This window comes from Monodon monoceros, unplaced genomic scaffold (genome assembly GCF_005190385.1).
Source record: "Monodon monoceros isolate NGI ecotype Baffin Bay Population unplaced genomic scaffold, NGI_Narwhal_1 Super_Scaffold_5, whole genome shotgun sequence".
Taxonomy (NCBI): domain Eukaryota; kingdom Metazoa; phylum Chordata; class Mammalia; order Artiodactyla; family Monodontidae; genus Monodon; species Monodon monoceros.
In genome coordinates this window covers 5,285,099-5,298,817 of record NW_021703782.1, presented here as the reverse complement: position 1 = coordinate 5,298,817, position 13,719 = coordinate 5,285,099, and the positions used below count along the sequence as shown (strand labels likewise).

The window sequence follows — 13,719 nt, the reverse complement described above, 5'->3', positions numbered from 1 at the left end:
TTCCTTCCTTCCTTCCTTCCTTCCTTCCTTCCTTCCTTCCTTCCTTCTTTCTTTCTTTCTTTCCTTCTTTCTTTCTTTCTTTCTTTCTTTTTTCTTTCTTTCTCTCTCTCTCTCTCATTTTTTCTTTCTTCGTTCTCTCTCTCTCTCTCTCTTCCTTCCTTCCTTCCTTCCCTCTCTTTTTCTTTCTTTCTCTTTCATTCATTCATTCACTCCTTAAGTTAGTCCCACCAAGAGCTCAGTGGGCATCATTTTCACCTGGGCAAGCGTTGCAGTGGGCTTTAGTCCTTAAGTGGCATTCCCCCATAGATGTCTTTGACAGAGGAGACCATCATTACTGTGTCCAAAATATTTCTTCTATCACCTCTGCAGGTATTTGAGTATTAAGGTTTCAGTGACTTTCTTCAGTCAAATTCAGAATCAGGTTGATTTACAAGTTCCTTGACCAACAAGGAGTCTCAAGGTGACCCGAAGAGAATTAGTCTGTTAAACTGTCAACTTTCCCTTCAAATTTCCTCTCAGCTCTCATCCAGCAGCACCAGCTCGGGGTGAAAGTAGCATGACTAATTTTTCATCTAAGGCTGTGCCTACATTTCAATTTCCAGGGATCAAACAAACAGACTCTTAATGGGAAATTGAAATTCAGGTAAAATCCCAAGGTGAAAAATGAACCAAGAAACTGTGTGGCTCCACCTTTTTTTTTTTTTTTTTTTTTCCATTTTGGAGGATGTGTCAAGACACTGATAGAGGAAAATAAAAAAAGATAGTAATCCTGAGCGTGAATCATTTCTTACCCATCAGGCCTACAGAAAATGAAATGCTTCAATGAGAAAAAGTGGGCTTCTCTGTCTTTTCCCTTTTTTTTTCCTTTTTTTTTTTTTAATGTTAGATGCATATGAACAGTCAGAGCCTTGATAATTGGCATTTAGGGCTTGTTTGGATCATAAATAAATTAGGCCTTGTGCTGACTTGAGTATTCAGCATCATATAGGTCAAATTCCGTTTAAGGGAAACTGACGGTTGCGGATGAAACTCTAAATTGCTATGTCCTTGGACAAGCTACTTTTAATTCAAAGCTCAGAGGAATCTCTGGCCATTAGGAGCATAGAAACATCCCTTTTGATTAGGGTGTCTGGGCGATTGTCTGCGGGGGAGAGTGTGGCTCTGAGATGCCGTGGAGCCTTAGTTGCTGGTCATTTCCTGTTTCAAATGCAACACAATTTCAATTGATCTTTTCCCCCACATCGTTTACTAATGGAGCTTTGCTGCCTCTGTCTGAAATCCTGCACGTTCTCAATAGAAAATGATTCTTTCCGAGACAGCTATTGTGAAGGAGGTTGTTAACTGGCTTTAGCTCCAAGGCCAGGGATATAGTTACAGTAAAAGTTGATTTAGTGAAATGTGGAAGAACAGAAAGGAACTCAATAAGTGCGCACCAAGAACTTTTTAGACACACTTTTTCCCTCAGCCTTACAATTTATTCCTTAGCTACTACTGGGCTTGATCTCTGACTTAACTGTGAAATTAAAAAAAATACTGGTGCTTGGACTGAACCTCATGCAGGTTTTCGAGCTTGAGTGGTTTTCAGGACTTTTGTGTTTCTAGCAGTTCAAGTGATAGTCCTCTAGTGCTCATTTAAGATGTACCACCTGGAGGGCAGCTCTGAGTGTTTGAGGGATTGTGTGTAAACATGATGGGGGGGTCGTATATTTAGGGAGCTAAGCCGGTGCCGGAGTGGAAAAGAGAATGGCCTTATAAATCCTGGGAAAATGTCAGTGTGCTTTTACTTTAACTGTATTCTGGGGCTGAATACTTTTCTCATCTCTTGACAGTCCTATAATACTTGCTAAACTCTGTGTGTGTGTGTGTGTGTGTGTGTGTGTGTGTATTTTAATCATACTGCGCTTATAGGTAGTATAATGAATACTTCTTCCTTTTAGTGTTTACTCAGTGAATGTCTAAGATAAAGAAATCAAACCTTTTCAAACCTTAAGGTAGACTGCAGTTGGTATTACCTAAAATGTCAATTTCAATGTGGTTTTCTAGTTACCTATACGTCCCAGCAATAGGTAAGATAGAATTCACCGCCCCCACTGTAAACCTCGTAAAAGGGGTCTCTAGCCTTTGTCGATGGCGGATGACATAGAAGCGCATGGCACCCTCCCCCGCCTCTCCCGGAGGCCCCAGGGGCTGAGGGTCACTCACTGAGGAGCGGGGGAAGCCAGTTGACGTTGACCTCGCAGTGGGAGTCCAGGAACGTAAGGACCTCGCCTCTGGCCATGGACGCTCCCAGGAGTCGGGTCCGGATCAGCCCTTCCCTTTTCTTGGTGCGAACAATCCTCACTTTGGAAAACCGAGCCATGTATTCTTCCAACTTCTCCTTCAGGTGTTCTGGGAAGGAGGGAGAAGAACGGGTACAGAAAGAACACAGGACATTAGTTGTAGCAGAATTACTCCCGGGCGTCTGTGTGTGGAGAGCTCCATAAGATGCAAACACTGCCCTTTGGACACTGACCCGCTGGCACTCCGCCTTGTGGTTTCTGTGGACCAGGGGCCACCAGACTGCAGCCTCGCCAGCCTGCACCCAGGTGGGCATCAGCCCTGGGTCCCTGCTGGTGAAGTCAGGTGAACGTTCCAGCATATGGGCTCTTGCCAACAAGAGGGCCCTTTCTGGCAAGGCTTTGCCTAGTGTTCTCTGTGTTGAAAATACTGCATGTAAAACCACAGGGAAGAAAAAAATACCTCTCAAATCAACAGGAACCAAACAGATTTTTCCCCCGCCGTGAGGCAATAGCAAACTGGCATGCAAGTTCAGCCCATGGCTCCTGATTTGAAGTGGAAAGTGACTGATTTGCTGTTAAAATTAGACGTGAAGAGGGATAGGCAGATGAGATGCTACATAATCACTGTGGACTTAGGTCTTTAAGATTAGAAAACAAAAATTTGGAAATGTTTCTTTGCCTAATTAAAAACAAACAGCGGGAACAAAATCAAATCAGATAACTTACTTACAGACTAAAACATTTCCTACTGGCTGTGATAAAATGCATTAATCTCTCAGTTCTTTTTTCAAGCCATGTGTTTTGGTGGCTTTCTTTCTGTGGGATATATACTCATCTCTGCTTTCAGTCTCCTGCATGTAAAACATTAGGAGGGCTCTCCTAGAGCTTCTAACAAGCATAGTCTAATATTAATTGAAACAGAATCTTAGCATGCTGTTTGTTTGGTAGGTTTCACTTTCAAACTTTCTCTGCATGTTTGCAATCAAGGACAGTATTATTATTGTCTCCTCCTATGATCTGTAACAATAGGGATTCATGGAAGGATTTATGATCTCTTTCCTGGTCTCCAGTTTAACAGATGTCAGAATTACTCTGCATTGGAGTTTCTCTGCATGCAAGGGTTTACCCTTATTCCTTTTATTTTTTTTGGTGCGCCACACGGCACGTGGGATCTTAGTTCCCCGACCAGGGGCCGAACCCGCACCCCCTGCATTGGGAGCGCGGAGTTCCAGCCACTGGACCGCCGGGGACGTCCTTATCCTTGTTTTCATTGCTTCTGATTATTGGTGAAGTGAAATTAGAATATTTCACATTCTAATTTTTACTGTAAAAGAATGCTGGTGGGGTCTTCCACAAGAATATTTTAGATCAAAATATGGCCCCCTCTATTTTGTTTTTCCTGTAATGAGCAGAGATCTGCAGATCAGACTCTAGAGTGCAAAGTTTACAGGATTTGGAGTCAGGCCAGGCCTGGGTGGAAAGTCTGTGATGATGAAGGATGTGAGTAGGTGCTGCAAACTCCCTAAACCTGACTCGGGGGGAATTTTTGTCCTCTTAGAGGGTGGAGGAGGGTCAAGCTTTTGACTACAGACCTGACAGTGCTCATTCAGTAAACATTTATTAAGCCAATAATTGGAGACCCCGGCAAATCACTTGTACTTAGGAAGCGAAACAGCATTTCTTCTTCTTTTTTAAATATTTATTTATTGGCTGGCTGCATAGGGTCTTAGTTGTGGCACGTGGGATCTTTCGTTGTGGCATGTGGGTCGTGGCGGTGCGTGGGCTTCTTTCTAGTTGTGGCTCACGGGCTCCAGAGTGCATGGGCTCTGTAGTTGTGGCGTGTGGGCTTAGTTGCCCCGTGGCACGTGGGATCTTATTTCCCTGACCAGGGATCGAACTGGCGTCCCCTGCCTTGCAAGATGGATTCTTAACCACTGGACCACCAGGGAAGTCCTAGAAACAGCATTTCTAAATAGCTGAAGGAATGCCTTAGAATGCTAAGTTTGAAAGATGAAAAATATAGACTTTTGTATTTCTCAGTGAGCTTTGAATAATTCATCGTCTTCCGTTTATTGCCAATTTAAAGCGAAACACTTTTGGCTAGCCATGAACGAGCTGGTATGAGTTGATGGCTGTGTGGTAGAGTCTCACCTAGGACGCTGGCTGTCCCGTGTCTCTCTCTGCTTTGAGCCAGGTGTTCTGTGCCCCCTCCCTTTGGCTCTCTCCTCCCCTCTCCACTGTGTGCAAGCTCCAAGGAAGATTCCCAAGGGCTGTACAGCCCAGTGCCGCCTCTGAGGGAGCCTGGAGCTTACTGTCTTGTTAGGGAAATGAAGCACAGGCCCGCCATCCAGGTGTGCTATCAAAGGCATGATAAGTGATCGGTGATCCATGCAAGGGCTCTGTGGGTACCAGTTGTTAAAGGCCTGTGTTCTATTAGGACTTCGCACAGTAATCAATGTTTAGGAAAACTTTATAATCTCATTCCTGTAATGTATTCAGTCATTGAAATCCTTCCGTGTCACCAACATACCAAGAATCACTCTCTAAGTTTATTTGTAAATCAGTTGTTTGGACCACAGGACATACCGTCTTGTGGAAACAGTGTCCCCACAGTCATAGGGGACTGAAAATAGATCATGCACATTTGCTAAACCCACCCAAACAGTGTTCTTCACTCTTTCTTTAAACCTCACGGTTCTTCTGTCAAATGTACCACTGTGGGTACCATCTCGACAATCTGAGTGCGTTCACTGCTTTCCTCTCTGACCCCTAAGGACTACAGGAGTCTCTTCTGGGGGAGAGGAAGGTTAATTCTCTGGAGCTGCGTACGAGAAAGTGCTTCTTTCTAGAAGAGATTCGCCTCCCGCGTGTCCCAAAGCAAGAAGCAGGGGGTTGTCGGTCACCCGTGAGGGATTGTCCCAACTTGGGATTTATGCTTCCACACTTTCTAGTTTATAGGAAACTCTCTGGAACTTGGTGGGAGCATCTCTACATGTTGCCTTTCCCTCTCTGTACATTTTCTGATTCTGTGTACTTTTCTTTTATCAAAGCCCATTTTAATGTACTAAAAAGACTGTCCGGTATGAATTCACTAATCTCAAGAGGTTTGACCCCAAAGTGAGTCCATTAAGTGTTCAAATCAACTCCTCTAATTTGAACTTTGCGATAATAATTAGGTTGCTTTGCCTCCGAATAATGTTCTAGTTGACTGCCCCTTGGAGGGGTCCGTTGTCTCTTAGTAGTTCAGTTGTAACATCTAATTAACCATAACTCACGATGAAGACGGGTATTTTCCATCTGATTAGCAAATTAGGCTCTCATACAAGGGAGTTGCTGGGGATGGTAGAGATGGCTTTAACTTAAAAACAGTTTGCATTTCTTTTGTATGAACAGTTTTTTGATTCATTTCTAAAATATTATTCAAATGATTTTCAACATGATTTTGTATTTTAATTCAAGTACAGCATCTTTGAAGATCTCTTTTGAACTCATCTAATTTTAAAGAATAACGAGAATGTATGGTAGTTTTATAAAGCAGACATTTTGTTAAATAAATTTATATTTATTTATTTACGTCTTTATTTTGGCTGTGTTGGGTCTTCGTTGCTGCGCGGGCTTTCTTTAGGTGCAGCGAGCGGGGGCTACTCTTCGTTGTGGTGCACGGGCTTCTCATTGCGGTGGCTTCTCTTGTTGCAGACCATGGGCTCTAGAGCACAGGCTCAGTAGTTGTGGCGCACGGGCTTAGTTGCTCCGCGGCATGTGGGATCTTCCCGGACCAGGGCTCGAACCCGTGTTCCCTGCATTGACAGGCGGATTCTTAACCACTGAGCCACCAGGGAAGTCCTAAAGCAGACATTTTTTTATTGACTAGGAAACATCCATAGAACCATTAACTTTTTTTTTTAGTTGGTGGCCCTAGACTAGCGGTGGGTATATTACTGTTAAAATCCACTGAGTGGTACCCTGATGACCTGGAAGAATTAATATAATTTCAAACACGACAATTTCTGCCCAAGGTTTATTGTATCACTGGGAGGTAATAATGAAATGATGAGTTTTACTCAAGTGAAATTTTGGTGTCTTGCTACCGTGAACATTAAATGTAGCAGTTTTCTGAAAGTAGTTTTCCTTTTTTTCTAGAGATTTCACTTATGCGCCACAAACTGACACTATGTTTAGTATTAGGGTAGCAACTAAGCACTAAAAAGTCACCTTCAGTGATTTTTAGTCCAGAGCCAAGGACATGAGTTGTAGACCGATTACTGACTGGCCCTATGCCTTTGGTTAAGTCACTTCAATTTTCCTCACCTATGGAACGTGATGGGTTGATCTTAAATATTCCTTCCAGTTCTACGATTCTGTGATTTCTCTTGTTAAGTTTTACTTATGGCATAGATCTTATCTATCAAGTATTTCGTTTTTCCTAAAAAGCATCCTAATTGTTGGTCTTTTGGTGTTTCTTTGGGCTGCGTGTCACTTTGGAAAGCAAGAGTCAAAACAAAATAAAGCTGACATGTATCAGACGTTTAGTCAAAAGGCAAATGCCAGGGTCTTATCTTTGGTCAGGACAGCCTCTGTCTAATCTCCTGCAGCTCCCTGTCTATAAGACTGTCACTGATATCAAATCATGACCTTGAAGCACTTTAAGTTCATCAGAGACCTAGATCCGTTCAATAAGTTATGCTTATTATGTCAGGAAAATACAGTAGCAGAGTTTAGACAGCTTTCTAGTCTACCTTTGAGAGAGTGTTCCCAAGGGGACAGGGAATCTAAGTGACCATCAGTTTTACAGAGCAAAGCCAGGGTATCCCGAGCGGTGGGCTCACCAAAGGCTGGACAAACAGCTGCCCTGGGCTCAGCGGCTGGAATTGTTGCCAAGTTCCTTCTATCTCCTTTGAATCCCCTAATTTAATCTTAAGGACAGAGCAAGAGGGGCAGGAGACCCTACTGATCTGGAGATACGAGTTTCTATATCTAAATACATATTACAGAGCTGAAATTTCTTTGATGTTTATACACTGGTGTTGGTAGATAGTATGTAGCAGAATATGGCCTTAAGAGCCTATAGAATATATGTTAGTTATTGTGGGTGATACCTGATGATGAAATGAAATGTGTTATAAACACACAGAAATATACATACCTTAAACCTTCCTGGTTCATCCTTTTACAACAAGAACATACTCTTAAGTATTCTGGCTAATCTGAGGTCTTATCACAGTGACAAGAAGTACTTCACAATTAGAGGCTGTAAGATATTCTTCCACTTCTCAATCTACTTGACACAGGCCGTGCGTATATTTTAATCCCAAGTGGCAGTGTTAAGGATAACTGTCTACTTAGCAGTGTAGAGACATTTTCTATATTCTTTATACAGGAGAAATGTATGTCTCTAGTTTAAACTCCAGAAAGCTGTCAATCTCTTTACGTCCTGGTTGACCACACTAAGTATGTCCCTTTGCATAGCATTCAAATATAAGCATTTCATATTATCTCTAGAGCACAAAAAATTCAACCAAGAAAGTATTAGAATTGCTGGAACTGTATCTAATTGCTTCTATTATGATTTCAACTGAGTTCTGTTTCCAAATGTCTTATTTTCTATTCTTTTAATGTACAAAGTATCTTGAGTCATTTGGGAAATAGCTGGGATACTAAACTTAAATAAATAGACAACATATATTCCAGCTAAAATAAAAAAAAGAAGAGATAGAATGTCACCCTTTACAACCCCTAATGAGCTAATGGATCAAGCTAACATCACAAAAGGAGCCAGATCACCTGTTCTGTGCTTCCTGATGAGGGAACACATCACTGCCTATGAAGCATTCTTAGCAAAGTGCTGAATCTGAATTCGGTCATGCCTATAGATCTAACTACCAACTTATAGGAAGTAAAGGATTGATGAATACGTGAAATGGCACATCTGGGAGATAATCAGCAAAATCTAAACTATAGAGATTTCTCCAGGGCGAATGGCTTGATTTCTTCAACAAATAAATTAGAAGAAGAAGAAGAAGAAAAGAAATGGAAAGAGAATCCTAAAGATTAAAAGACACTTAAGAGGGCTTCCGTGGTGGCGCAGTGGTTGAGAGTCCACCTGCCAATGCAGGGGACGCGGGTTCGTGCCCCAGTCCGGGAAGATCCCACATGCCGCGGAGTGGCTGGGCCCGTGAGCCATGACCGCTGAGCCTGCGTGTCTGGACCCTGTGCTCCGCAACGGGAGAGGCCACAACAGTGAGAGGCCCGCATACCACACACACACACACACACACACACACAAAACTCAGAGGTCTTTTCTTTGAAATATTTTTGCTGAGTATTTTGAACTCACCACAAATTGATCCATTTTAATACAATGGAAACATTTCTGTAGAAACATTTCTACTTTTTAATAATTCAGTAGTTTTATTTTATTTTAAACATCCTGTGTATTGCAAGGAGTAGGTCATATAGTTTATAAGTTTTCATTTGCACCACATACATGATAATTTAGTCTAAATGCAGAAATGTAGAAGTCTTACCATCAATATTACGAAAAGTCATTGGTTCAGTGTTACACTATTTGACCCTGTAAATATTTAAGAATTTTGCCAAAATAGTGTTAGGCTTTAGTCTGTAAATATTAGAGAGTAGTTTAATTCTAGAAAAACATTACACATAATGCACTCTTTTAAATAAAAAACCCTATATAAGTATCAGTTGAATTATCAGTGTTGACATAGGAGAAAATAATCTCTAAGCTCATCTAGATCACCTCTTCCTTTCACCTATTTAGTGTTTTTTTTAATTGTGGTGAAATGCACATAACATAAAATTTACCATTTTAACTATTTTTAGTATACAGCTGAGTCAGTAGTGTTAAGTATATATAATCAAAATGGTTGTGCAGTTGTGCTACAGACTGTTTGATCTTGCAAACTAAAACTCTTATAGCCGTTCAATAAGTCCCATTTCCCCCTCTCCCCAGCCCTGGGAAACCACCATTCTACTTTCTGTTTCTATGAGTGTGACTGCTCTAGGACTTCATGTAAGTGGAATTATACAGTATTTGTCATTTTTATTATTGGCTTATTTCACTCAGCATAATGTTCTCAAGGTTCACCCATGTTGTAGCTTGTGTCAGAGTTTCCCTCCTTTTTAAAGATGAATAATAGTCCATTGTATGTATAGATCCCATTTTCTTTATCCGTTCGTTAATTGGCATTTGGGTTGTTTCTATCTTCTGGCTATAGTGAATAATGCAGCTATGGATAGAGGTGTACAAATATCTTTACAAGACCCTGCTTTCAATTCTTTTGGATATATACACCCAAAATGGAATTGCTGGAGCATGCGGTAATTCTCTTTTCAATTTTTTGAGGAGTCACCGCACTGTCTTCCAGAGCAATTGCACCATTTTCCATTCCCACCAGCAATGCACAGGATACTTATTCAATTTTAAAGCCCTTGTGATCTTTTTGGTAAAATGTATATTTAAATAAATCTTGTTTTAGTTGAATGTGGAGGAGAACTCTAGCCGAAGTCTTGAGAATGACCAGAAAATTCCCCAGTGACTCTTCCTAATTCACTGAACATCAAATATTCTATAAAGAAAGAAAAATCTGAGTACCGACAATGACAAATACTTCCAATGTAAAATACACCAGCTCTCAAATTAAGAAAGGAGCACAGATGCCAGTTTCAGGACTAAAATTGGTCAAGAAAAGCCTCCAGCACATGTTTCTTTTTTTTTCTCACTGTAATATAGACCGATCAAGAACACCTTATTTGAAAACGTCCTAGTTCCCAGTCTAAACACTCCTTGCGGTTTAGAGCAAACAACATCTGATTACAAGCGTCTGTGCCAGTTCCTCTCTGCACTATGCCTGCCTCTTCCAGCCTCAGGCATGAGGCCTGCAGGCTCCATCAGGGACCCCCAGAGCCCTGCCCTCTCTCAGCCTGAATTATCAGTTCTATACTTTGTACTTAATTATCTTAGTTAATCTCCTCATATTTACCAATATATCTATCTTCTCATTCGTCCCAGAGAAGTCACTACTTATCTTTCAGTGATTCCTTTAATGTGTAAGCCTGTCAGAAATGCACATTTTATAAGATAATTTGTCTTGAGACATAAGAGGCTTTAAAAAATAAATTTAACCAAGAAAAAAACATCAAAAGGACCAGTATGTTTATGCTTTTTTTCCTCTAAAGCCCTTAAGGGTAAAAGTCCTATTCATACATTTCACACTTTTCCAACTACTTCAACAACTTCTTACTATATTTTGCTGGACGCCAGGTTATGTGATTTTAAGCTGATTGTTTTTGTATTCCAACGTTAATGCTACTGCTAACTGTTGATTTATTTGTACCCTCACACACATTCATACCTTGGGATGAGCAGTGTTTTGTGAGCTGGTTTGACTCCTAGCGACCATCTTAAAAATTGGGACTAAGTGAGTTTTTCCCATCAAAATAATGATTTTTCTGTAACTTGTTTTCCTAAGACAAAATCAAGTCAAGAAATACACTCTGGGCATAAACAATTCCAAGGTCATATGAGCCCATCAACAAGGCTAGTAACAGGGTGACGTCACAGCCTCCCAGTGAAATCCAAAGCTGCTTGTATCAAATGAGCAAGCTACACGAGATCCCCTCTGGATCCACGGGATTTGAAAATTCATTTACGGAAATTTTAGAAAACTCAAAGTTATAAAAAACCAAAGCTGGGATGCCTGAGAAAGGGAGAAATTGATCTTCAGCAAGTGAAAAAGCATAAAATTCAGGCAGAACAAAAAACAAAGACAAACTATAAGATGCCATACACCAGCACAGATATCAAATGGGAGAAACAGAATCTCTGCCCTTTTGAAAGTACTTTCAATTCTGCATTTCTCTGGAGTTGAAACAAACCTGGTGTCTTTCACACATACCTGCTACAAGCCATTTTGTTTTTCTTTAGTTTCTCTGAAGCATCTGTTGGAATTACTGGGTGGGAATGTTATATGGGTAGAGTTACAGGGACCAGTAATCTCAAATTAGCATTTGTGTGAGTGATTGACTACTGTCACCCAGTAACTGCCAAAAGGACCATAAAAACCTCTGGGGTTTGGCTTGACTTCACAATAAATAAAGACAAATTGGAAAGAATCCCTCTAAACAGTTAGTGTGAGAAAAATGCTATGTCACAATTTCAATTTAGATGAGGCGAGAGCTAAATTAAATATCTGGAAATTGGTCCTGTTCCCAAGGCTACCGAAACTCCCAGTGCCTCACAATATTCTTGTACTGCAATATAGGAGGAGACATGCAGGAAATGAGCTGTCTGCCCTTGTTGAGGAAAATTGACTTGCTAAAGGTACGTCCTCCCAAGGCATTGCTCCATTTCTTGATAATACTATTAAAGAGTGAAAAGGAGAGGGACCATAGAAGATATTGTCTTGGCTCAAAATTGAAAAAAGAAAATATAAAAGAGGACCAAAAATGTGTCTCATGTCCTTGAATGAAAAGAACCAATAGAATAAGTAGCAAAATATGACAAAGTAATATATGGAAATAATAATATCTATATTTATTGAGTGCTTATAATTTCTGAGATATATTCATGTGCTAATTTATTACATCCTCATTTTACAGATGAGAAAAATGATACTCATTTGCAAATGAGGGTCAGAAAGGTTAAGAAATTTGCCCAAGATCATACAGTAAAGGGAGTCTGAAATATTTTAAGTACTCAATAAATGTCAGTGATTACATGTCAGGAGGAAAAGAAAAACTTGAACCCAAATGTATCCATTAGGAATCTTCTAAGTATAGGGAATTTAATGTAGTGAATTAAGTATTTATAGTTATCTATATATATATATAATTATTATAGAAGACCTGGAAAGTTTAGGAAAGTGGAAAGAAGAGGAAAAAAATCAATAAGAATTATACCACTAAAAGTCAATCACTGAATAAGTCAGACAGAGAAAGACAAATACTGGGTGGTATCACTTATATGTGAAATTTTTAAAAAAAGTCAAATTCATAGAAACAGTAGAAAAGTGGTTGCCAGGGCAGGGGAATAGGGAGAGGTTGGTAAAAGGGTAGAAACTTTAGTTATAACCTGAATGCGGTCTGAGGATCTAACGTAGACCATGGTGACCGTAATTGGTAACAATGTGTTGTGTGATTGAAATTGCTGAGAAGGTAGAACTTAAATGTTCTCACCAAATATATATATATGATGATGATGTGTTTAAGTTGACATGTACGTTCATCAAATCATCATGTTTTACACTTTAAATATCTTACAATTTTATTTGTCAATTATACCGCAATAAGGCTGAGAAAAAAGCCAATCATTGCTTACATTCTCCTTTACCTTTTATGCTTCTATTTAGAGCCTACATGTTCTTTTAAAACTAAGGTTGAAATTTTCCATGTCATTACCTTGAAATATTAATTCAAATGTGGAGTAAGTTTTCCTTATTGTTGATTTAGGTTGTTTACATGATTACAGCTATGACTATTATGTATAATATATAATGAATATTTTGTGAATAAGTGCTTTCTGAATCTACAATTTTCCTTAAGAGAGATCCCAAGAGCTGAAACCAGTGCATCATAGGGCAGGAGGCTGTTGAGGTGAAAGGCTGTATAAAATATCTAATTAGAAAAGGTTGAAACTCTGTCTTCATTGGCTATGGAAGCCAAGGAGCTTGGAGGGGGCAAGGGGACTTGAATGGCCGTAAAATTCATTCTCTTCTTTATTGAAGGAGAACTGAGGCCACCTCTCACCATCAAATGGCCAAACTGTCAGCACCTCGCCCTTGTCTGCCGATGAAGGGAATGAACTGTCTGTGCACTCATATCAGACCACCCTCTCCGCTTGTGCCCTTGATCCCACCTTCCTCATCTGCCCACAAACATGGCTCCTGTAGCGGTCCCGTCTCTTCCTTGCGTCTTCATGTTTGGTCCTCTACTGAGTCATTCCATCTCGAAGCCAAAACACTGCAATATCCCTTTTCTTAAAAAGCAAACCCAAAACACTGCAATATCCCCTTTCCTAAAAAGCAAACCTTCTTTGACCCGCACCCTCCTCCAGCTTCTGCTCGCTCATCAGCTCCACGTTTCAGCAGGATTTGGGGAGGGAATTGTCTAGATGTGCATCTCTAGACAACTTCATCTTCTCCCATTCTCTCTAAATCCACGCCTTTTGTTCATTCATTCAAGATGGTCATGGGATGCGTAAGCATAGCACTGTGCTAGAGCCCATGCTCTTTTACCCTTTGAAACAGGAATTTTTCTTTTTTCAGAGGGATTCATCTGCTAAGATAAAGACTCAGGGTAAAAGGGGTGTGATGGGAACACTGGCTGAGAAGGTAGAGTAGGAAAGGACAGAGGGAGTTGTTACCAAGGAAATAATTTTGAAATTCACTGACAGAAGAGAAAGTGGGTTCAGAGGCTTACAGGT

At 40.4% G+C, this 13,719-nt stretch overlaps 1 protein-coding gene across 1 annotated transcript in view; it reads right to left on the bottom strand.

Moving 5' to 3' along the window:
* Positions 1-13,719, bottom strand: part of GALNTL6 (polypeptide N-acetylgalactosaminyltransferase like 6) — a 1,140,136-nt gene that overhangs the window by 191,113 nt on the left and 935,304 nt on the right. Inside the window, exon 5 of the mRNA XM_029204074.1 lies at positions 2,203-2,388. Coding sequence (XP_029059907.1) covers positions 2,203-2,388 — 186 coding nt within the window. The remainder of the gene's footprint in view (positions 1-2,202; positions 2,389-13,719) is intronic.